The 22,161-nt window shown below is 44.0% G+C and overlaps 4 protein-coding genes across 4 annotated transcripts; 2 read left to right on the top strand and 2 right to left on the bottom strand.

Annotated features, from left to right (window-relative positions):
* The first annotated feature begins 4,099 nt into the window (after positions 1 to 4,099).
* On the top strand, positions 4,100 to 6,385 carry ficd (FIC domain protein adenylyltransferase). Its single transcript, XM_049762964.2, has 2 exons — positions 4,100 to 4,676; positions 5,069 to 6,385. Exons 1-2 carry the CDS (start codon positions 4,418 to 4,420, stop codon positions 6,148 to 6,150), a joined length of 1,341 nt encoding a protein of 446 aa, XP_049618921.1. The 5' UTR covers positions 4,100 to 4,417; the 3' UTR covers positions 6,151 to 6,385.
* A 683-nt stretch (positions 6,386 to 7,068) lies between these two features.
* Positions 7,069 to 13,202, bottom strand: sart3 (spliceosome associated factor 3, U4/U6 recycling protein). The gene is made up of 19 exons (XM_049762963.2): positions 12,972 to 13,202; positions 12,153 to 12,279; positions 11,965 to 12,069; positions 11,701 to 11,885; positions 11,407 to 11,512; positions 11,068 to 11,192; positions 10,816 to 10,971; positions 10,523 to 10,661; positions 10,332 to 10,439; positions 10,161 to 10,238; positions 10,023 to 10,081; positions 9,765 to 9,874; positions 9,578 to 9,690; positions 9,426 to 9,502; positions 9,177 to 9,339; positions 8,484 to 8,938; positions 8,165 to 8,317; positions 7,887 to 8,071; positions 7,069 to 7,808 (listed from the first exon to the last, which is right to left on the bottom strand). The coding sequence occupies exons 1-19, from the start codon at positions 13,167 to 13,169 to the stop codon at positions 7,649 to 7,651; spliced, it is 2,802 nt and encodes a 933-aa protein (XP_049618920.1). The 5' UTR covers positions 13,170 to 13,202; the 3' UTR covers positions 7,069 to 7,648.
* A 73-nt stretch (positions 13,203 to 13,275) lies between these two features.
* iscua (iron-sulfur cluster assembly enzyme a) lies at positions 13,276 to 15,137 on the top strand. Its single transcript, XM_049762965.1, has 5 exons — positions 13,276 to 13,441; positions 14,063 to 14,176; positions 14,253 to 14,363; positions 14,448 to 14,526; positions 14,759 to 15,137. Exons 1-5 carry the CDS (start codon positions 13,349 to 13,351, stop codon positions 14,845 to 14,847), a joined length of 486 nt encoding a protein of 161 aa, XP_049618922.1. The 5' UTR covers positions 13,276 to 13,348; the 3' UTR covers positions 14,848 to 15,137.
* A 1,809-nt stretch (positions 15,138 to 16,946) lies between these two features.
* tmem119a (transmembrane protein 119a) lies at positions 16,947 to 22,143 on the bottom strand. The gene is made up of 2 exons (XM_049762838.2): positions 21,075 to 22,143; positions 16,947 to 19,525 (listed from the first exon to the last, which is right to left on the bottom strand). Exon 2 carries the CDS (start codon positions 19,518 to 19,520, stop codon positions 18,753 to 18,755), a length of 768 nt encoding a protein of 255 aa, XP_049618795.1. The 5' UTR covers positions 19,521 to 19,525; positions 21,075 to 22,143; the 3' UTR covers positions 16,947 to 18,752.
* Positions 22,144 to 22,161: the final 18 nt, after the last annotated feature.

Here is a 22,161-nt window from a genome sequence, read left to right on the forward strand (position 1 = left end):
TAAACCCTAACCCTAAACCCTAACCCTAACCCTTTACCCTAACCCTAACCCCTAACCCCTAACCCCTAACCCTAACCCTAACCCCAACCCCAACCCTAACCCCTAACCCCAACCCCAACCCCAACCCTAACCCCTAACCCTTAACCCCAACCCTAACCCTAACACCCTAACCCTAACACCCTAACCCTAACCCTAACCCTAAACCCTAAACCCCAACCCAAACCCTAGACCCTAGACCCTAGACCCCAGACCCTAGACCCTAGACCCCAACCTTAACCCTAACCCTAACCCCAGACCCCAGACCCTAACCCTAACCCCAGACCCTAATCCTAACCCTAACCCCAGACCCTGACCCTAAACCCTGACCCTGACCCTGAACCTGAACCCTAAACCCTGACCCTGACCCTAACCCTAAACCCTAAACCCTAACCCTTTGCCCTAACCCTAACCCCTAACCCCTAACCCCTAACCCTAACCCCTAACCCCTAACCCCTAACCCCTAACCCTAGCCCTAACCCCAACCCCAACCCTAACACCTAACCCTAACCCCAACCCCAACCCCAACCCTAACCCCTAACCCCAACCCTAACCCTAACACTAACACCCTAACCCTAACACCCTAACCCTAACCCTAAACCCTAACCCTAACCCCAACCCCAACCCCAACCCCAACCCTAACCCTAGACCCTAGACCCCAGACCCTAGACCCCAACCTTAACCCTAACCCTAACCCCAGACCCTAACCCTAACCCCAGACCCTAACCCCAGACCCCAGACCCTAACCCCAGACCCTAACCCCAGACCCTGGAAAGTCCTTGAAAGTCCTTGAAGGTCCTTGAAAGTCCTTGAAAGTCCTTGAAAGTCCTTGAAAGTCCTTGAAGGTCCTGGAAACCCCTGGAAACCCATTGGAAACCCTTTGGAAAACCCTAACCCCTGGAAACCCCCTGGAAATCCTTTGGAAAACCCTAACCCTAACCCCTAACCCCTAACCCCAACCCTAACCCTAATCCTAACACTAACACTCTAACCCTAACACCCTAACCCTAAACCTAAACCTAAACCCTAACCCTAACCCTAACCCCAACCCCAACCCTAACACTAGACCCTAGACCCCAGACCCTAGACCCCAACCTTAACCCTAACCCCAGACCCCAGACCCTAACCCTAACCCCAGACCCTAATCCTAACCCCAGACCCTGACCCTGACCCTAAACCCTGACCCTGAACCTGAACCCTGAACCCTAAACCCTGACCCTGACCCTAACCCTAAACCCTAAACCCTAACCCTAACCCTTTGCCCTAACCCCTAACCCCTAACCCCTAACCCCTAACCCCTAACCCTAACCCTAACCCCTAACCCCTAACCCCTAACCCTAGCCCTAACCCCAACCCCAACCCTAACCCCTAACCCCAACCCTAACCCTAACACCCTAACCCTAACCCTAAACCCTAACCCTAACCCCAACCCCAACCCTAACCCTAGACCCTAGACCCCAGACCCTAGACCCCAACCTTAACCCTAACCCTAACCCCAGACCCTAACCCTAACCCCAGACCCCAACCCTAACCCTAACCCCAGACCCTAACCCCAGACCCTGGAAAGTCCTTGAAGGTCCTTGAAGGTCCTTGAAAGTCCTTGAAAGTCCTTGAAGGTCCTGGAAACCCCTGGAAACCCATTGGAAACCCTTTGGAAAACCCTAACCCCTGGAAACCCCCTGGAAATCCTTTGGAAAACCCTAACCCTAACCCCTAACCCCTAACCCCAACCCTAACCCTAACCCTAACCCTAATCCTAACACTAACACTCTAACCCTAACACCCTAACCCTAAACCTAAACCCTAACCCTAACCCCAACCCCAACCCTAACACTAGACCCTAGACCCCAGACCCTAGACCCCAACCTTAACCCTAACCCTAACCCCAGACCCTAACCCCAGACCCTAACCCTAACCCCAGACCCTAATCCTAACCCTAACCCCAGACCCTGACCCTGACCCTAAACCCTGACCCTGAACCTGAACCCTAAACCCTAAACCCTAACCCTTTGCCCTAACCCTTTGCCCTAACCCTAACCCCTAACCCCTAACCCTAACCCCTAACCCTAACCCCAACCCTAACCCTAACCCTAACCCCAACCCCAACCCCAACCCTAACCCCTAACCCCTAACCCCAACCCTAACCCTAACACTAACACCCTAACCCTAACACCCTAACCCTAACCCTAAACCCTAACCCCAACCCCAACCCCAACCCCAACCCTAACCCTAGACCCTAGACCACAGACCCTAGACCCTAGACCCCAACCTTAACCCTAACCCCAGACCCTAACCCCAGACCCTGGAAAGTCCTTGAAAGTCATTGAAGGTCCTTGAAGGTCCTGGAAACCTTTGGAAAACCCTAACCCCTGGAAACCCCCTGGAAACCCTTTGGAAAACCCTAACCCTTTGGAAACCCCCTGGAAACCCCTTGGAAACCCCCTGGAAACCCTTGGAAAACCCTAACCCCTTGGAAACCCTAACCCCTTGGAAACCCTAACCCTAGCTTTAAAACCTAGTTCGAAACCCTAACCTTGGTTTAAAACCCTAGTCGGAAACCCTAACCCTAGTTTGAAACCCTAGTCGGAAACCGTAACCCTAGTATGAAACCTTAATTAGCGATAGCAATTAATTAGCTCTTACCCTAACCCTAGCTCTAACACTAGCTCTGAGATTCGAACCTGGGTCGCTGGGGTGAAAGCCCAGAGCACTAACCACTACCCTATGGAAGCCTTGCTCTCAATGTATGGAACATGTATGGTTTTATGGTTACACGCGCAACTGTGTTACCAATTTTCTATGATAAAAAGTTTTGGGTCCCACTGAGATTCGAACCTGGGTCGTTGGGGTGAAAGCCCAGAGCACTAACCACTACCCTATGGAAGCCTTGCTCTCAGTGCATGGGACATGTATGGTTTTATGGTTGCACGAGCGAAATAGCCGGTTAGTGATGCGAGCTCTTGCTCGGTAAGATTATTTATTCATTTATTTATTTTAAACCTTGTGTAGTGTACCTATTGAAGGTGTACCTACACATATTGTCATATAAAGCATGATTAAGCTGATTTTTATGTTTTAATTGGCGAATAAAGAAACAAGGAATAAAACACCGGACAAGTTTTAACATAAACGTTTATTAAAAATAATAATATTAAAAGCAAATTTCAAACCAGCAATCTAATGTGAAATTGCAGTAGATATATTGGATAACAATATTTAGGCGTATATAGGTATACACGTTATTTAAAAATGACTATAAGTGTTATACTACGATACAAGTGTTTACCAGCTCAGTGGCCTAAGAGGAGAGTGTCCGCCCTGAGATTGGGAGGTTGTGGGTTCAAACCCCTGCCGAGTCATACCAGTGACTATAACAATGGTACCCATTTCTTCCCTGCTTGGCACTCAGTGTAAGGGGTTGAAATGGGGCCCCCCCCCTGCTGCTCACGATCATTGGGACTTTAGGCACTCAGTGTTGTAAGCCAAAATGTAGATTTACGATTTGCCAAGGAAAGAAAGAACCACTCACTGAAACACCACTTATTTCATGCACGTTTTCGCCAAGCTCACGGCTAACTTTATTGCATGAAGGGATGTGCCGTTATGCAACAACAGGGAGATTATGCTTCTCTTTGGGTAATCTTGATTTTATAGCACTTATAGTAGTTTTTCAATAACGTGTATGCATATATACGCCTAAATATTATTATCCAATATATAAACTACAAGTTGAAATTTACTTTTAATATATATATATATAATTTTTATTTTTTTTAATAAACATTTATGTTAAAACTTGTCTGATGTTTTATTCCTTGTTTTTATATTCGCCAATTAAAACGTAAAAAAAAGTTGTATTGTTTGATGTATGTTGTTCCCACGGGATGTAATACAGAGTGTTTACTTGATATTTTTTTGTCTGAACTGGAATGCACATCACTAGTGACGCCTGACAGATCAAATGTAGGGCATAATATATGTACCTATCCTTCCAATCAGAGAGGACTACGAACTTTCTCTGTATTGCAGATTTTTAACCAATCACCGTTGTTCTTCCACATGCGTCTGGCCAATGATTTCGCTGTATGTTTACAGGTCCGGACGAAAAAACGCCGACTGTATGTTTAGGTGTTATAGAGTTGTTATACCAGTTTGGCCGTTTTTGGGATATTTCTCGTCGATCAGCCTATTGAAAAGCTCCGCAGAAAAATCTCCTTAATATAGTAACTGGAAAAGTGTTTTGTTCATTGACGAGTGGCTGGTGGTCCTTTTGTTTCCAATCTCAGCCGTCCGAGCTTCAGCTTCCCTAGCTGGGGTCCAAATAGAAAGTGTGGCGTGGTGTAGAGAATGGAGGTTTCAAATCAGAATTGTCACGGCGGTTATGACGGCGTGGCGATATACTAGCGACCGTCTCCTCGGAGGATGGGGCCCACTCCTGTGTGTCTTCCTGGGATCTCTGGTGGCCCTGCTAACACCCTTGGTTGGAGTAGAGGAGTGCAATGGTTCCTTGAATGCCATCGCACAGTTTCGATGCCGGCTGTGGGGGGTCTCACTGCAGCCCTCAGCTGTGCAGACCACCGGCCTCACTCTCCCTCTTACGGGCCTCGACCTGCTTCCGCTCAAATCCAAGCCTAGCAAAGGTACATACACAATGCCTAAACTCACTGCTTTCCATCCATTGTTTTACAAAATTAGAATATTTCATGTGATCTTCTACAGACATATTGGCCACCTAAGAGTTTAAAAGTCCATAGATACTTTGTTGATACAACATCAAGGCAGCGTGACATTGACAGGGTCAGGCTTTGGCAGAGTTGGGGTGGTAGCCCAAGTCGCTTTGATATCAGCCTTCGGGGGTTTCTGTTCCCTCATCTTCCCCTTGTCTTGACAATTCAGTTGGGTTCAAGTCAGGCTAACACCACGAAACAAAAACATCACTGAAAGTAGCTAATGTACACGTGTTTTCATGTAGCGTCTATAGCTCTTGTGTGTTTTCTGCATGACCTGAGTTCTCCCTCCTGTTGTGATCTAGAGATGATTTTTGAGGCCAGAGCGGCTCTTCAGCTGGCCCAGGAGATGAGGAAACACGGCAAGAAGGAGAAAGCTCACAAGCTGCTGGTACACGCACTCAGTCTGAATCCAGACTTTGCGGACGCCCTGACTGAGCTCGGGACTATTTTGGAGGAAGAAAAGGACGTCGTGCAAGCAGACCACCTGTACACGAAGGCGTTGGCTATCTCACCTTGTAACAAGAGAGCACTGGTGAGCCGAGACCGCACCCTGCCGTTGGTGGAGGAGATTGACCAGCGTCACTTTGGCATCATTGACAGTAAGGTGCGTAGGCTCATGTCCATCCCTAAAAGCAACTCTGCGCTACGCCGGGTGATGGAGGAGACTTACTACCACCACATCTACCACACAGTGGCCATAGAGGGCAGCACTCTCACTTTATCTGAGATCCGTCACATCATCGAGACGCGCTACGCCGTCCCCGGCAAGAGTCTGCAGGAGCAGAACGAGGCCATTGGCGTGGATGCAGCCATGAAGTACATCAACACCACACTGTTGTCTAGAATGGGAACAATCAGAGTTAGTGACATCCTGGAGATCCACAAAAGAGTGCTGGGTTACGTGGACCCTGTGGAGGGAGGGCGCCTGCGCACTAACCAAGTGTTCGTAGGCCATCACATCCCGCCGCACCCGCAGGACCTGCAGCGGCACATGCAGGAGCTGGTCCAGTGGCTCAACTCGGATGAAGCCTTGCAGCTGCACCCGGTCGAGTACGCCGCTCTTGCTCACTACAAACTGGTGTACGTGCATCCGTTCGTGGACGGCAACGGGCGCACGTCGAGGCTCTTGATGAACCTCGTGCTCATGCAAGCGCGATACCCGCCCATCACCATTCGCAAAGAACAAAGGGCAGAGTACTACACGGCTCTAGACACGGCCAACGAGGGCGACGTGCGTCCTTTCATTCGTTTCATTGCCAAATGCACCGAGATTACACTGGACACTTTGTTGATCTCCACCACTGAGCACGCGGTGGGACTCCCGGGAGCCCAGCAGGATCAAGCCTGTCCTGACTGCAAACACACCATCCCAGTTCACAACTGATTTGGGGACCGGAGGGCACTAGCATTCACCCTAAGAGGTCATAAACTAAACATCAGCTCATGTCTTGAAACTGTTGAAAATTGGTTTGAGTGAGAATAGGCGATCGAGTCCATGCGACAACTGTTGTGACTTCAATAGCTTCAATAACTGACATTCTCGTGCAGAGTTCTTTTGGGAAGAATGTGATAGCACTTTCATCATTTATTTATTTTATGCAAATAAAGTGATATTAACTTTCAGCATAAATCAATTTGATATGCACTTGGAAGTAACACATTAAATATCGCCCCGGTGAGGTCGATATCTTTATTTTATAACAACACTTTTCAGCTTTCAAATCAAAGGTAATATATGGATTAACAACCATAAACTAGCCATTAAACATTTCAATGAACTTAAGAATGAATATTGTATTCACTGTCTATAAAACAGCCACACACACTACATAATAAACAGAATGTGTATTGAATATTACAGTAGGCCACTGTGGTGAGCACTTTACATAGCTTATATTCCAAATCATAATTGTCATTCACTTATTTGTACTTTTTTTTCTTGTCCTTCACTTATTTGTACTTTTTTTTCTTAAGTTAATCTAAGACTTATCTACTATAACTGATCACTTCACTGGTTTCTTTTATATCAAACAAATTGTTTTAGGTTCTTTACCTGACAAGTTTCAGCGGTTTCTTCTGCCTTCATCAGAGTGTCACAGATGTGATAGCGACGCGTCTATCAGCTGATGGATGAAGGATGAAGAACCTAAAACAATTTGTTTGATATAAAAGAAACCAGTGAAGTGATTAAAAAAGGAAAAACAAAATTAGTACAATTACTATAACTGATGAACACTGTATAACTGATGAACACTGGCAAAAGTGCATAGTTTTGAAATTAAATGTGAGGGTCTGAAGCAAGTCAACCCCAGCCAGTTAATTTATTATGCCTTTTAAAATGTGACATTTTAAGTCGAACTGAAATTTCAAGGGATCACGTTCAAGTTCATGTCAAAAGAGTGTTGGACTAGTTTTAATCATTTAACTGTTTCACATGGTTGTCTTTCAACTCACAAAGTCTAACAAAAATAATTTTGCACAATTCTGTTGACAACTGATAGGTATGTCTTCTTATTGTATGTACACACACTAATCTACACATTGCTTAACACTGTTCGATCCAATGTCCGATTCGAATAAGAAAATGTTGAAGTTGGGAAAATGGTGTCTACCATTTTTTCAAACGTATTTACAAACATGTATTCTACACTTATTTCATAAAACCTGACAGCAACATTTAAACGCAACCAGGAAGGAAAAGTAAAAATGGCAAGGGTCCAAAGTAGTCTTGGGGCTGGTGGAGGGCAGCAGCTCTGCAGTTAAGGCAATCTCGCGGGAACAAGGACGAGAAGGCTGACATTTGCAGAAAGTCAGTTGCAAACACTTAGTATTTTGGAAAGGATGGCATGATTACTTTCCATGTGAACCCAGCCAGCATCTTTTCACTTCTTCAGGAGCATCTTAGCAAAGTCTGCATTGGACAAAGGCTTGGCGTCTCCGGCACCATCCTCAGAGCTCCCGTTCTCCACTTTGCTTGATGGCCCACTTTGGCGATTCAGAGAGCGAGGGAGCAATGACACCTGTGTGCGTCCTCTCCCTCTCCTGGGAGGGCAAATGTTCAACGGCAAAATTAGGCAAAGCTGTTAGCGCTCATTGAGAGAATTGAAGAGGCCTACTTACGCGCCGTAGGCCTGGTGAGGCGTCAGATTTGTGGCGGGCTGGCTGGCACCAGGCTTGCTCGAGTTTCGGCGAGGAGGATTGCTTATAGCAACAGAGATTTTGTTCCCCTCCACGTCCGTGCCGTCCATTTTCAAGACTGCCTGAGATGCCTGAGCTTCATCTGCAAACTCAACATATGCTAAACCCTGCACAAGCGAACAATACCAAAAGGTCAGCCCGTGTCCTCATCATTCTCATCATTCTCATGCTCACCGTCTTGCACGGCCCTCAGGTCTCACCTTGGGCTTTCCTGAACGGAATGTAACGAGACGAACTTCCTTGACGGTGCCGTGACTCTTGCTTATTTCTTCCAGTTGCTCCTTGGTGCAGGAAAATGGCAGCCCGGAGATGAAGATTTTGTGTTTTTCCATATTTGTGTTGTACTTAAAGACCTATGGGTGTGAATTAGTAACTTGTATAAAACCGCAAGAAACAATGATATAATTACTCAAGTCAATCATCTAATTGTGGTTGTTTTGTCACATCATCTGTTCTCTATCATGTAGGCTTTAAATGTATTCCCACAATAAACGGGGCTTCACTGCATTTCATAATTACCTTGAAGTCTGGGTTCTTGTTCTTGTCTACACATGGTGACACAAACATAGGCCTGCCCTCCACTTCCCGTCTGTCGAGTTTGAGGGCTTCTGAGACAGACTCTGCGTTTTCAAACTGCACGTAGCCGTAACCCTTGAAAGTCCCCTTGTTGGAGGAGACCAGGCGAATCTGTTTGACGGTTCCACAGGTCTCAAAGAGTGTCCTCAGTGTGTCCTCAGGTGCTTCCAGGGTATACGATAGGTTGCTAATGAATACGCTGTTGTCATCGTTGCGAAGCTCCATTTTATCGTCACTTTGATTCTGGGCACCGTCCTGGTGGGCTTTGTTGAATCCAGGCCTTGTTGAACCTTTGTAGCCAGGAGGAGCTTTCTTCTCACTCGTTTGAAGCCCGGGACTCTGTAAATACTCCTCTTTGCTTTGCTCACCATTTCCTCTATGTCGCTTCGGAGCTTGTTCTGTCAACAACAAAGGGGACCAAATGTGTCTGCTTTAACTAATGGTTGAGATGACAATAAATCATTCACATTGATAAATCTGCTACAGCCTAAAACCTTCAGATGTCTGATAAAAAGCTGTGTTTGGCGGCAAAAAAATGACAATAGAATAGGTTGTATACAATTGTCAGTTTGGGGTGGGAAACTCAAATTATTTCAATAAGAGTGTTTGGTCTTTTAGTCTACGTCTCCAATTTACCTGCATGGTCAGTCCACTCATCCTCCTCTGCTTTCCTCTTCTCCCCAAAGCGACCCGTTCCTTTCTGAAATTTCTTCTGATTCCTTTTGTCTGCCTTGCCCTTCCGCCTCTGCTCCAGTTGTTCCTCCTCTTGAAAAGCCTGGATGGCTTCTTTCTCTGCCATCTAACAAACAGCCCAAAGGTTTGTGAGAGTCATAAAGCTTCTAAAAGACAGACATGCTCAAACAAACGCGAATGTCTGCTTCAGACCTTTGCGCGTTGCTCATTAACTCTGTTCAGACGAGTCTCGGTTTTTTGGACCGCCACGTCCCAGTCCTCCAAAGAGCCTGGGTGCATAGATGTATCATGAAAACCTCCCCAACTCTTGCATCAGCATGTCATATGTGGGGGGAGGAGCTCACCTTCCACTCTCTCAAAGGTGAGCAGGACCTCACACACGTGTTCCGGGTAGTCAGAGGTGCACTGGACTGCTCGGTGAAGCGCTTTCCGACAGTGGACAGAATCTCCATAGGCTCTGGCGAGGAGGAGCGAAATACAAGTCAGCATGCTGTCACATTTGTTTGATATCTCACTTTGCACATGAGCGACCTTTCGAGGTTGTAGTATTCCAGCCACATGTTGGCATATTTGGCATTCCCTTTTGTCATGATGCTGTCCCACAGTTCCCGGGCTTTTTGCATGTTTTTACAATGCCGGGCCTGTGAAGAGGTCAAGTCAAGTATTTGTAAAGCCCTTATGCACATAAGAGTCTCATAGTTGTTGGCAAATTTGATACAGACTGAAACGAGGGCAAATACAAAGGAGGGCCATCCATTCAAAACCGTTGCCATAGTAACAACAACTTACCTCTATCCTTGCCCAGATCTGCATTATGTTACAGGAAGGGTCTCCACTTTCTCCAAATCCTAAAGTCAGGACACAACGAGTCAGAGTGGAAAAGCACTTTCAACTCCAACAGAACATTCTGAATGAGAGTTCACCTACTTTCTTCAACATCTTGTTTCATGTAGTCCAGACAGCGAGTGAAGGATCCTCGTAGCTCCTTCAATTCTTGACTTGATTCTGCGACACAGGGAAGGCCACCAGCAGAGGGACAATTCACCAATGTTTCCAAACAAACAGACAAGTGCGGACTTTGCGTAATGCTGCTCTCACCTTGGCTGAAATCCACACGTCTCCTCAGGTAGTCGAGATAAACCTGCCAGATCTCCACATAATCCGTAGCTTGAATGAAGCCTGCGTTCAGAGCTTTTTCAAACAAATCTGTGGAAAACACCAAGATCCCCTTCAGTTTTCCTTAACACAGACGCCTAAACTGTGTGCAGATTAGTCCAATTAGTATTTGCCTGGAACTGTTTGATGAGTGCCCCCGTGCCTCTCGACAGCTTGCAAGTAGCTCTTCCACAGACTCATAGTCCACGGACAGTTTCGGACAGCGCGATCATGAGTGGAGAGAACCAGATCTTTGATTTTCAGTTGACGGTCCTAGACAGGCCAAAGAAAACAAAACCAACTGTGATATGCCATCGTCTTTGGATTTAATATTGTTAGGGCCAATTGCTTATTCTTCACCAACATAAAACTCCACAATATTACAAAACTATTTGACTGAACCAAAAGTAATCTGCAGTGTACTCACGAGATATATAGTGTATTTGGTCCACATGTCGGGTACCAGGCAATTCTCAACCAGAGCCCGCTCAAACGTCATCTGGATGCGGGCCGGGTCCCCTTCCTTCATTTCAAAGTCGATATAGGCCTGGTACTCGGCCAGTTTGGGCGTCTCCGCTACTAGCTGCGAAAGGACAACCGAATCAATCAAGAGACAGCTTGCAGAGTCATGTGACCCAGCAGGAAAACCAAGTCTGATTCCTCATTGGTGGTTGCTTACCAGTGACTCTTCAAAGGGCTTGTACTTCTCCCTCTGCTGCAAAGCAGTTTTGTACTGATGCAAGATTTCCTCCGGTGCCCCTTGGTCAGACCATTCTTCATACTCTGCATACGTTGCCTCCATGTCTAAAGAACCAAACAAACATTTTTAATTTATGAAATTTAATTTATGATTGTTTTTACATAGTCTTCAAGACTGAGTCTGACAATTGTTGTGCAACAACATTGGGGGTTTTTTTCCCCCACCATGATTGATGTACATTTCTAGGCCGGCCCACACAGACCAAACTGTTGCTCATTTTCTAGCACCCCATCTGGAGCAAGAAGAGGACATCCTTACCCATTAATGGAATGGTCAGCTGCCGGCGAAACAGTGTATGGATGCGCTGAAGCTGCTTGTTCAGCAGCTCTTGCTCATCGTGGCTGGGAATCTTGCCAGGAGGAGGCTGAAAGCAAAGACAATAGAGAGGATGAACAACACAACAAAATGACTACAAGGAAAATGAGCAAATCCAGAGGCATTAACACGGAGAAATGTCGCTGTTGTGAGGCCAAAGGAGACAATTTGAACCTTGACTGGGGAACGGCTACATCAGACATTGGTAAAAATGTTGCTCATGAAGACGACACTGACCTGTACTGTGGCCAGAATGGCATTCTCAAATTCTCTGTAGGCCTCCCACACCGTTTGCCCCTTGGTCATGTGAAGCCCAACAGCTGTGATGGCTCTCTCAAAAACGGATCTCACTCTCTCTATGCCACCCGGCGAGCCCATGCCGCCGATAGAATACTGGGCATATTCCAGCCATATATCTGGGCCTGAGTGTAACAATAAGATGCCGAATCTCAGCAAACAAAGCTACGTGTCAAGTCTTTAGGTTTGTCCGTATGTACTCACAAATGTAGTCTTTTATAGCCTTCTCAAAAAGCTCGTTCACTTTTTCTCGGTTTGGTTCTTCTTCAGTCAGGCGGATCTCATCCTTGAGCCAGTCGAGCCAGATCTCTATGGGGTTACACACAAGAGGTCAGCTATGCAATTAAAACAGATCAACATGTTTGTCTGCGTCTGGACCTACATACACCAACCTTCCGTGAGAGGAAAAAGTTCACTCATCTTCTGCCTCGCCTTTCGCAGCCGCAGAAGTTCACCCTCATGTTTGAGTAGTTTGATGAGATCAACATGGCAGTTGTAGTCGAAGGCGTTGATTGATAGCTGGAAAACACAAAACGGTATTATTCAACATGTGAGATTGGTGTCTTTTTGACAAGCGAATGGTAAAAATTGTAGTTACAAATAATACAGTGAGACATCTTTCTTTCATGTCTTTTTACTAATCGACAGGAGTTTACAATGGTAGTAAGTCTGACAACGTTTCACAGAGAAAATGTGTGCTACGGCTTGAGGAACACTCAATTACTGCTACATATCAGTTTTTTTTAATACTTTTATGATCTGGATTTTGTTCACAGTTTCTTCTGAGGAGTTTTTCCTGCAGCGCCATCACCAAGTGTGGTGTTTAGTTGGTTTTCTTATATGCATATATAAATTTATTGAGTGGTTTGTTGTTTATTTCCTGTGTTGCTGTTGAGGGAGATGATTTCAACTGTTAGGACATTGAGCCAAACACAAAACTTAAGATTCATAAACATTTTTTTTTTGCACTCTGATAACTTATGTCCTGGGGCTGTGACGTCACAAAGCAAAACGCGCGGCGCGTGTACTGCTAGCATCATGTCACGCCACGAACGTCGCTATTGAAACAACTTCAGACGATAATTGTTTATTCTAATCCTGTGTGAACAGAATTGCGTAGCAAGCTTTCGCTGGTGAAGCTGTCGGCGACTGTTTCCCACTCATTCATTCGCGTTTAGCTTCTTGGCTAACGTCAAAAAATTAAGAGTTACCTGCTCTTCTAGCCGTTGGATTTCAGCTTCATTTTCTTTCTCGTCTTCGGACGTGTCGTCCTCTTCATCGTCAGAATTGTCTACTCCCATGCTCTCCCCGCCGTCGCCCTCCGAGTCCATTTCCCGATCGTCCATCTCCTCGTCGTCCTCGTCCATATCTTGCAAATGCGTAGGCTCTGCGTTGCTCGTCGCTGCCATGTTGGAAAGGCTGTCTTGCCTAGTAACAAGCCGAAACAGCCCCTAGTCCATGCTGTAATAACAAACCCAAGCCGCTAGTGGGCGCTCCAACCCTTCGTTCCCCGAACACAGTGTTTATCAATAAACCCATCAAGACTCGTGTTTACTCGTTCATTTCCGGAACTTCTCGGTTTTTGAACATGGCGATGGCCTTACGAAAGTCTTCGTCGTTGTTGTTGAACACAAGGTTGCTGTGCCCGGAGCTACAAATCACCTGCTCATATCACAAGAAGGTAATCAAATTATCACACATTTTCTTACTTTTGCAACGAAGCTCTAGCATTTGCCGTGTTCTTTGCTCGTGCGTGCTGCCTTATTGGGTCAACAGTGCTAGCATTTAATCGATATCCTGATTAAAGTCAACGTCCTAGTTCGTCCTTGTGCTTACTAGTAAGTCATTTCAGTGCACTTGGAGAATTAATGTGTATTGTTATCATTTTACTTCCCCACCAACTGTCCCCGGTTACTGTGTATGACATTTCTGTACACCAGGACAACTATCATACTAGCAGAACAACTACATGTTACAAGTGGGCCTTTTGATGCCACTAAGAGAGTCTAGAAGGGTCCTATTGGCCTACGTGCTTACTAGTTAGGCCTAGTAGTGATGATACTAGTGCAGCCCAGTTGTTTACTAGTGAGGTTTAATTGTTTACTTGAAGGCCAAAATTAGCACAAGTGGTGTAACTAAAATACTTTACAAGATAATGGTTCCACTTGTGCGATTGTCCATCAAGTTAGGACAGAGAGCACGAGTATATCAAGGTGGATATTATGAATATCGAATAACCGCTTTGCTAAACAAACGTAAGTCCTGTTGCGTTGTAATGATTCTCTCTTGTATACTTCTGAAGGTTGTGGACCACTATGAAAACCCAAGAAATGTGGGCTCTTTGGATAAAAATGCCAAGAATGTGGGGACGGGTTTAGTCGGAGCACCAGCCTGCGGCGACGTCATGAAACTCCAAGTAAGTGAAGTGGTAAAAAAATATATATAACTGCTGGTGTGTGTCAAGCAGATATAGTGATTTATTTTATCTCTAGGTTGAAGTGGATGAAAATGGTAAGATCGTGGATGCCAAATTCAAGACTTTTGGTTGCGGATCGGCCATCGCTTCCAGCTCTCTGGCGACTGAGTGGGTGAAAGGGAAGTCGGTGAGTCTGCAAAGAATCAAACATTTCGGGGGGGGGGGGGGACTTTTGCATTGATTGAGGTCGCTCTCATCTTTTTTCTTGCAGATCGATGAGGCTTTGAGAATCAAGAACACAGACATTGCAAAAGAACTCTCACTTCCACCTGTCAAGCTTCATTGTTCCAGTAAGCAATGACGCAGTATGAAGCGATATTTAAAAGCAGAAATTGATGCAACATAACAGATGTCTATGTACCTTATAGCAAAAAGCATACCTCAGTGCAGGTTTAACCAATATTTGGGAGGAGCTGGGTAGGGAGATATTAGTCAAGGGACACTACCCTCTTTTTATAGAGGTATGACTTCAGGTATCACCTCAGACACCTGCTCACTCTTTTCTTCTTTTGTGTCTTTCAGTGCTTGCAGAAGATGCCATAAGAGCGGCCCTGTCAGACTACAGAATAAAACAGAACAAGGAGGAGCAAGGTGTCAAAGCCAGCGGTTAATTTATCATCATTCATTTTCCATAATGGGTCGGTGTACCTCAGGGATGTGTCATTTACGTATAGCATGTTGTCACGAGAACTTCCTTTGAGATTATGGCTCATCCCCTCTCTTTTCTCGGCTAATAATGTAACAAGCCTATTGTTCAATAACATTTGCATTTATGATGCTGCAATACTAACATTTCTTTAGCATCAATCACATACCAAAAACGATGTCTATGTAGTTTTATTTTAATCACATTTGTCATGGAGATTTTGAAACTGGAAATTAAAGATCAATATTACAATAATTCAGGTGTGTTCCTTTTATGCTCCTTTTTATGTCTTGATAACAACATACATTTAAGCATAGAGGCAGAAACGTTTAGCACTAGTCACAACAGCAGCATGAGGAGGAAACCGCTAGCAGCCAAATGAGTACTGAGTGAAGGAAGTTGGGGGTAGACGAGGTAGTGTTATTCTTTGTGAAAAATGAAGCCCGTGACACTGTTTGATGGGTTGTAATCATCTGCGAGCGGTGGGGGGTGGTGGTGTCGATGTGCTTTTTTTCCTCATAAGGGCTTGGAGTTGAATGGGATAGGCTCACGGTTTGGCCCTTATTCAAGGAAAAACACTCATCATAAGTGAAAGTGTTAAAAAATAAGTGTTCTTCTAAAATCCAAGTCAGTGGGACTGTTTCCACATTGGCTTTATTTTCAGGAGGATGGCCTGCATAGGGGTCTTCTGCTATTTGCCGTGCTGGCCAGCCATTCAAATTTTTCTCCTTCGGTGAACTTTGGACCCAAGGTGACAAATGATTCACAGTCAAAGCCTTCATCTGAAGTGTCTTGTCATTTGACTTGACACCAGGACAGATTGCCTCCATCGAGAGGTTTAGAAGCAGATGGTAAGCAAGATGGACTGGCTCAGTGCATACCAGGTCTGTGCTGGTCTTCCTTGACTTGCTACTTGATAACCAGCTGTGCATATACAAAATGTCACACAGAGAGGGCAGGCCTATGGTTAAAATGCAGTTAGCAGAGAGGTCTAAGTGGGTTAAAGAAGCCGGCAGGTTTAGAGAAAGGCTGGTCAATTTGTTGCCCTTCAGCAAGAGGATCTGCAACTTCTTTAGGCTTTGAAGCGCCCCTGGCTGGATGGCACGGATGCGATTGTTTTTCAGATCCAACCGAGTGAGGTTCCTCAGTTGCGTCAAAGCACCTAAGGTGATGTAAGTGATTCGGTTCTGCTGTAGAAAAAGCGCTTCCAAGCTGGGAGGGAGGCCACGGGGGAAGCGGGCCAATAAATTGTGACTGAGGCTGAGCTCCCGCAGGTTGGTGAAGGGACGGAGTAGACGGTCCACGTTACAGAGCTGGTTTTTCGCCATCGACAGGATGGCGGTGTTGAGAGGGACTAAACGAGGAAGTGACTTAAGGCCCAAGCGCTCACACAGAACCAAAACTCCTGGATAAAAACAGCAGCACCCAACGGGACATAAAGATGTTGCGCCACATACTAGTGAACAGATGCAGAAGATCACAAGAGTGCCATATCTGGACAGCATCATGAATTGCTGCAGGAGAATAATAACACAAAAATAAGAATGCAAGTAAACAATACAGGGAGCTATTTTGTCTATTATCCTTGTTCTTACCTTTCTTCGATTCTCCAGCATGTCTTCCCAGTGGAGATAAACGGTCTTGTGTGTCTTTTAAAGATGCTCTCTTTATGTAAAATCCCAGGCAGATACTCATCAAAGTTTAAAGGCTCTTCTTTGAGGTGCTGTGTTACCTATTGGGGATTCTTAATACATTTGAGAGCTCCTTCTGCTGTTCTCTGCAATACAAGAACAGGGTCCTTGTCTTCATGTTAGAGAGTGTCGTACAAATTGCCAGGTGTGTTCAAGAAGCTAGTTGATCTCTCACCATCTGCTGCAGTTTGTTTTTCCTCGAATTATTTAGAACCTGGTTGACAAAAGAGGTCGAGAATGTATATATATATATATATATATATATATATATATATATATATATATATATATATATATATATATATATATATATATATACACACACATATACACATATACACATACACACACAGTAAATAACTATGACACAAACGCCTTCATCCACAGTTTTATTCAACAGAAGAAAATCAAAGAGCAAGAGAAAAATAAAACACACAGGTTTAGTTAGAGTGACAAATACAAACTGTCAAAATTTTGTCATAAGAATTGCATAAACTGCTAGGTTCACATTTGGATGAAATATTTTTAGTTATGCATCAATAGCCGGACACACATTGTATCAGATTAGATAAATACTTTAATTTAAGATCACCACTCATATATTGGCACTGTTGAAACAAAACCATGGTCCGTTTATCAATACTGGTGATACTTTGACCGCAAGAAAGTAATATATGATAGTCATAATTAGATAATTTACCTTTTTACATAAGGAAGTAAACAAGAAAAAAGAATACAAAATGTTTACACACAACAAAAATGTATTTTTTGATGGTGAGAATGAACATGCATGTATAACACTTAAATTGTCTTTCTTTTGTTAAATTGATGTCACATGTATTTGTACGTGCATAAAAAGTTGTGGGGAGATAAGATAAATGCCCAAAACATTTAAAACAAGTAAATAAATCATTAACATGTGATGAAAGTGTCTACAAAGAAATATTTGGAATGTAATCAAGACAAGTTTTATGGCAACTCGTAGCACCGAGAAATTAATTCTCAAGCGGAATTGTCTTGATTGCATATACGTACAGCAGGACATTATGAGGAGCTTCCTCTGTCTTGGCAGGCATGTGTTTACACTTAAACACTATCTTATTATTTATATGAGGCAAACTTATTACAATAACCACTTGGGCTGCAAAGTCTATATATTAATTTTGTTCTTAATTATTTTTACTGGACTTTGGTTGATACAGGACATGGACAGTGCTAATTATAGCATTGTTTTTTTTTTAGTAATCTTTTTTACATATGTATATTAGTTAAATACTGTGAATTCACCATCCACAACATTAAGTACATCTATATACTGAGGAAATCTAGTCCGAAAGCTGTATTGAAAATTCAGCTTGTCAGATTTGATTGACACAAACTGACACAGCGGCATGATTCTACTGCTGTGGTATTGTAAAAGTATTTCTAAAATAAGGTACTTGTTGGATGCCTTACATTAAATTTCATACAACTAGATATTGGTAACATAAAGTCATATTTTAAATCCCTGTAAAGTCAAAATAATAATAATACATTTGGAATGCCACAGAGAAATGTCGCTAACAACCCTGTCAAATTTGGATTAAAAAAACATCAGCAAATATATTCATGAGGCTTTCCAATTTGGATAACAATTCTCAGCCTTTTCACATATATATATATATATATATATATATATATATATATATATATATATATATATATATATATATATATATATATATATATATATATATATATATATATATATATCACCAAGTCTCAAATTGACTTTATAGGGTCTTTAAGGACCATGTACGTAGTTACGAGAAAGCCATTCGGCTGTACTAATAGAACAACTGTCATATCTGTAACGTCCTTTTTTTCTATTACCTTCCTATTAAAAGCCATCTTAAGGTCGATGTACTGACGTGTTCTTCACCCGCACAAGTAAAATGAACACCAGTAGAACAACTAGCGTGCACTAATACAATGAATGTCTTAGGCATAATGATGTCTGACATTAGTCAAACAACTGAATGTTATGTGTGAGGCCAAATTATGAACGAGATGCCACCTGCAAGCTAGTCAAGCACTAGATGTTAACTAGTAGGATTTTATAAATACGCAAACATCTTTCTACAGCTTCCCGTTTGCAATGTCAATGCAATGCAGGCAGCAGGCGTGAGCTGAGCACGCTCTAGTAGTGGGCCTTCTTCAGATGGCAGGTGCAAACAGGCTGACTGGAGGTATGCTGCACTTCCTCCCTGCGTTTCGTATGCTCTCTGTGTCTTGGCTCCTCTCTGCGCTTCTCCACTTCCTCTCTCCGCTTCTCCACTTCCTCCACCTCCCTAACCTTCCTCACCTCCGTGCGCGGTGACAGCCTGACGTCCTGGCCCCTCTCTCCTACCAGAGCCTTGGAGGGTACGCGCAGGTTCTTGGGCGAGGCGCTGCTCTGCATGTGGACCCTCTTGACGTGGTCCACAGCGTAAGGTCTCTCCTGGGGCTCGCTCATACCTCTCTGTAGGATGTTTTTTTCCACAGGGTACTTCCTGGTAGCTTGAGGGGGGACCTTGTAGGCCTCCAGCTTGCGCTTCTGACTCATGGCAGAAGCGCAGCAGATAATAAAGACCAAGACGATGAGAACAGAGGTCACGACAATGATGATGAGAAGATTATCCTCCAGGAAATCCACCACTCTGGTCAGTACAAAGTCCTTTAGACGGACAATGGTAGTTTTGATGGTGTTAGTGAACGAGGGGGCGTCGGATGCATCAGGTGGATGAGTAGCGGCGCTAACTTGAGCGGGTTCACGGGTGGAGAAGTACTTCGGAAATAGAAACTCCAGCCCATCATCACCGCTACCATCCATGGACATGTTGTAGAACATCGGAACGCCCTGTGTCACGGCGCAGCACAGTGACAGCAAGGTCAGGCAGGCCATATGGAGAACCAAGTGGGATGTCATCTTTCCTGCAGGATCATCAAAACAATTAGGTACTATACAATGAGGTTATGTCTTTCTGGCCACCCTGCTGGAAACAAAAATTCTGGAGTCTGCCCTAGTAGCAGTGTACTCCCAGGACTTGTTCCCAGACAAGCATGTACAAGGAGAACATGCAAACTCAACACAGGACAGCCACTGAGTTGCTCACCACCTGGTCCTGATCTGGTCCATTTGTCTGTTTTACAATTACAATGTGGCTCCGAAGCAAAATGTTCCTACCCCTGGTGTAGATATAAAAATTCTGAACAAAATGGGTGGGAGGAAAGACTAAGCACAAATCTGTGCATTCTCGCCTGCACATAGCCTCAAAGAGAAACATTTTTGGTCCTTGGGTTACTTCCAAGGTCAGAATGAACCTTTACAAACACAATGTTTTATTTAAGAGCAATCATCAGACGTATTTTGTGACGCCTTGGTGGGTCCTTAACCTAAAAAAGCCCAACCCAGGCTCCATCTGTAACCTTAACTACAAGTTTCCACCTTGATTCAGGTTTTCTCCTCTTGCTCATCTTGCAGTAGATCTATTTTAGCAGGCAGCCGAGCCTTTACTTATTTGGGGTGGAGACAGTCAGTTTGGTGCTGCAGGCCTTATAATTTGTAGAGGAGGGAGACGCCGCCCATCCACCACACTAAAGCCAGCAGGAAGTTCGAGTCCAGATTGTGCTCAGGCGTGGGACACCAGTGGCTGGCGGCCTCTATATTTACACTGGGCACCAGCTGCTGTGGGCTGGTGCACACAGAGAAATATGTTGACTTGCTGAAAAAACTCCAAACTAAATATGATTTACTAAATAGACTTTTCTACCTGCCGTTTATGCTGTCATTCTGAAGAGAAAATGTGAATAAAAAATGGGAACAGTGAGCAATGGCAGCTTTTGAGTTAAAATAAAGATGCAACTCCTGTATGGACACAGCAAAGTGGAAATTGGCCTCCCTGTGTGGTCGTATAGACAACCAGATGGTTGGCTCCTCAGCTATAGAACTGCGCTTCAACCCCCCATAATTAGGGCCATAATTCCATTTACCACATTACTATGCTGGTGGGTTCACACTACTCATTAAATACTGACTAGAATCATGCAAAATGAAGCAAATCATTTATATTATTGGTATATAGATTGGGTGTCACTTCAGACCACTTTGTTGGTAATAGCAGATTTAAAAATATACTTACACAAAAGGCCAAAATCAACAAAGTTGACATAAACCAGTATGCAGTGCTTGTTTGCTTTTGAAACACTTACTCATGTTTGAATACTAAAGAGCAATACTTGTAATACTCAATACAGAAATATTAGCATATCATACTGGTGGCTACACAATGCAGAATTTGATAGCAGCTTAATTGCAGGCAAATGTGTTTATAGGCTAATTGCATCAACAGCATTAAAACTGATCATAGTAATCTAGGGAACATGGTAAAAAAAAAAAAAAAGCATACATCTTAAACTACTGTGTGCATCCTTTCCATGAAGGTCAAATTATAAAATAATCCAAATATAAATCCATACTTACAAGTTGTCCTGGTTGATGTTGTGAGCAGGACCAGAGTGAGCTGAGGACAGAGCGGGGGGGAAAGAGGGCAACACAAATGTAGACAGGAGGTGGAGAATTTCCGAGCATTGCCGTCCCTGTTATACTGAAGCTTTTCTTAACCGCTCCCAAGAAAGTCATGTCCATCCCTCTATTTTCAGTTTCTCCACCCTCGTTCATTCCTGCTCGACTTCCATGACACGCTTTTGACGCAGGGGTGCCGTAAGAACGAGAAAGTGGAAATGATCCTAAGGGCCATAACTGAAAGGAGCCCTAGATTGAAGTTGTCTGGTCATAAGTAATATTCTTATGGGCCGAGCCCCCTGGCAAAAGACCTGTTGAAACCTTTTACTCTATTTTTTTTGTATGATAAAGTATGCAGAAAAAGTGTTTCTGCCCATGCACAAGATCAATTTCAATTATACCTCGTGCTTAAGTGCAATTAATAAAAGCCACCAGATGCTTAATGTACATTAAACTCATTAAATCAACAAATATACGCTGATTATACTTCATCTTACTTTGACCACGTTGCATTTGGTACATGAGGCCCGCATTTCAGGGTATTTCTGTTCACAGTGAGGCGACTCCCAGTGCCTCTCTAATTACGGGCCCTTGATTACAGCCTGTCCCTGCAGAGCGTACATGACCAGTACAGGGAGAAAGCAAGCCTCTCATCCCAAAACACGTGTACAGAGCCAGCATATAAATTGAAAGTCTCTTAGAAAAGTACTCATCGCAACATATGGGGAGTCTGTATTTGTGACATTTCAGGGTGAACAGGGTGGTAATTTAGTCAAACTTTCCACTTAAATGCGCAGCTAGCACAAGATTGTGTCAGTACTTGTGTTAGGTTTGAATAGTAGCATAAATACTGTTTTGGATTTTAAAAATAAAGGCTAATTCCAGTGGATGTATAAACGAGGGAGGCTAAACGGTTGAATCAAAGTTGACTTAGAAATAGTTGTCGACAAACAGGTTATCTCACTAGTTATCCTCCAATAAACAACCATGTTAGGTTTATGTTGAGATGTCAAGAACTGGAAGAAAACTTGGACACAAAATTTTC

Source organism: Syngnathus scovelli, chromosome 3, assembly GCF_024217435.2.
Source record: "Syngnathus scovelli strain Florida chromosome 3, RoL_Ssco_1.2, whole genome shotgun sequence".
Taxonomy (NCBI): Eukaryota; Metazoa; Chordata; class Actinopteri; order Syngnathiformes; family Syngnathidae; genus Syngnathus; species Syngnathus scovelli.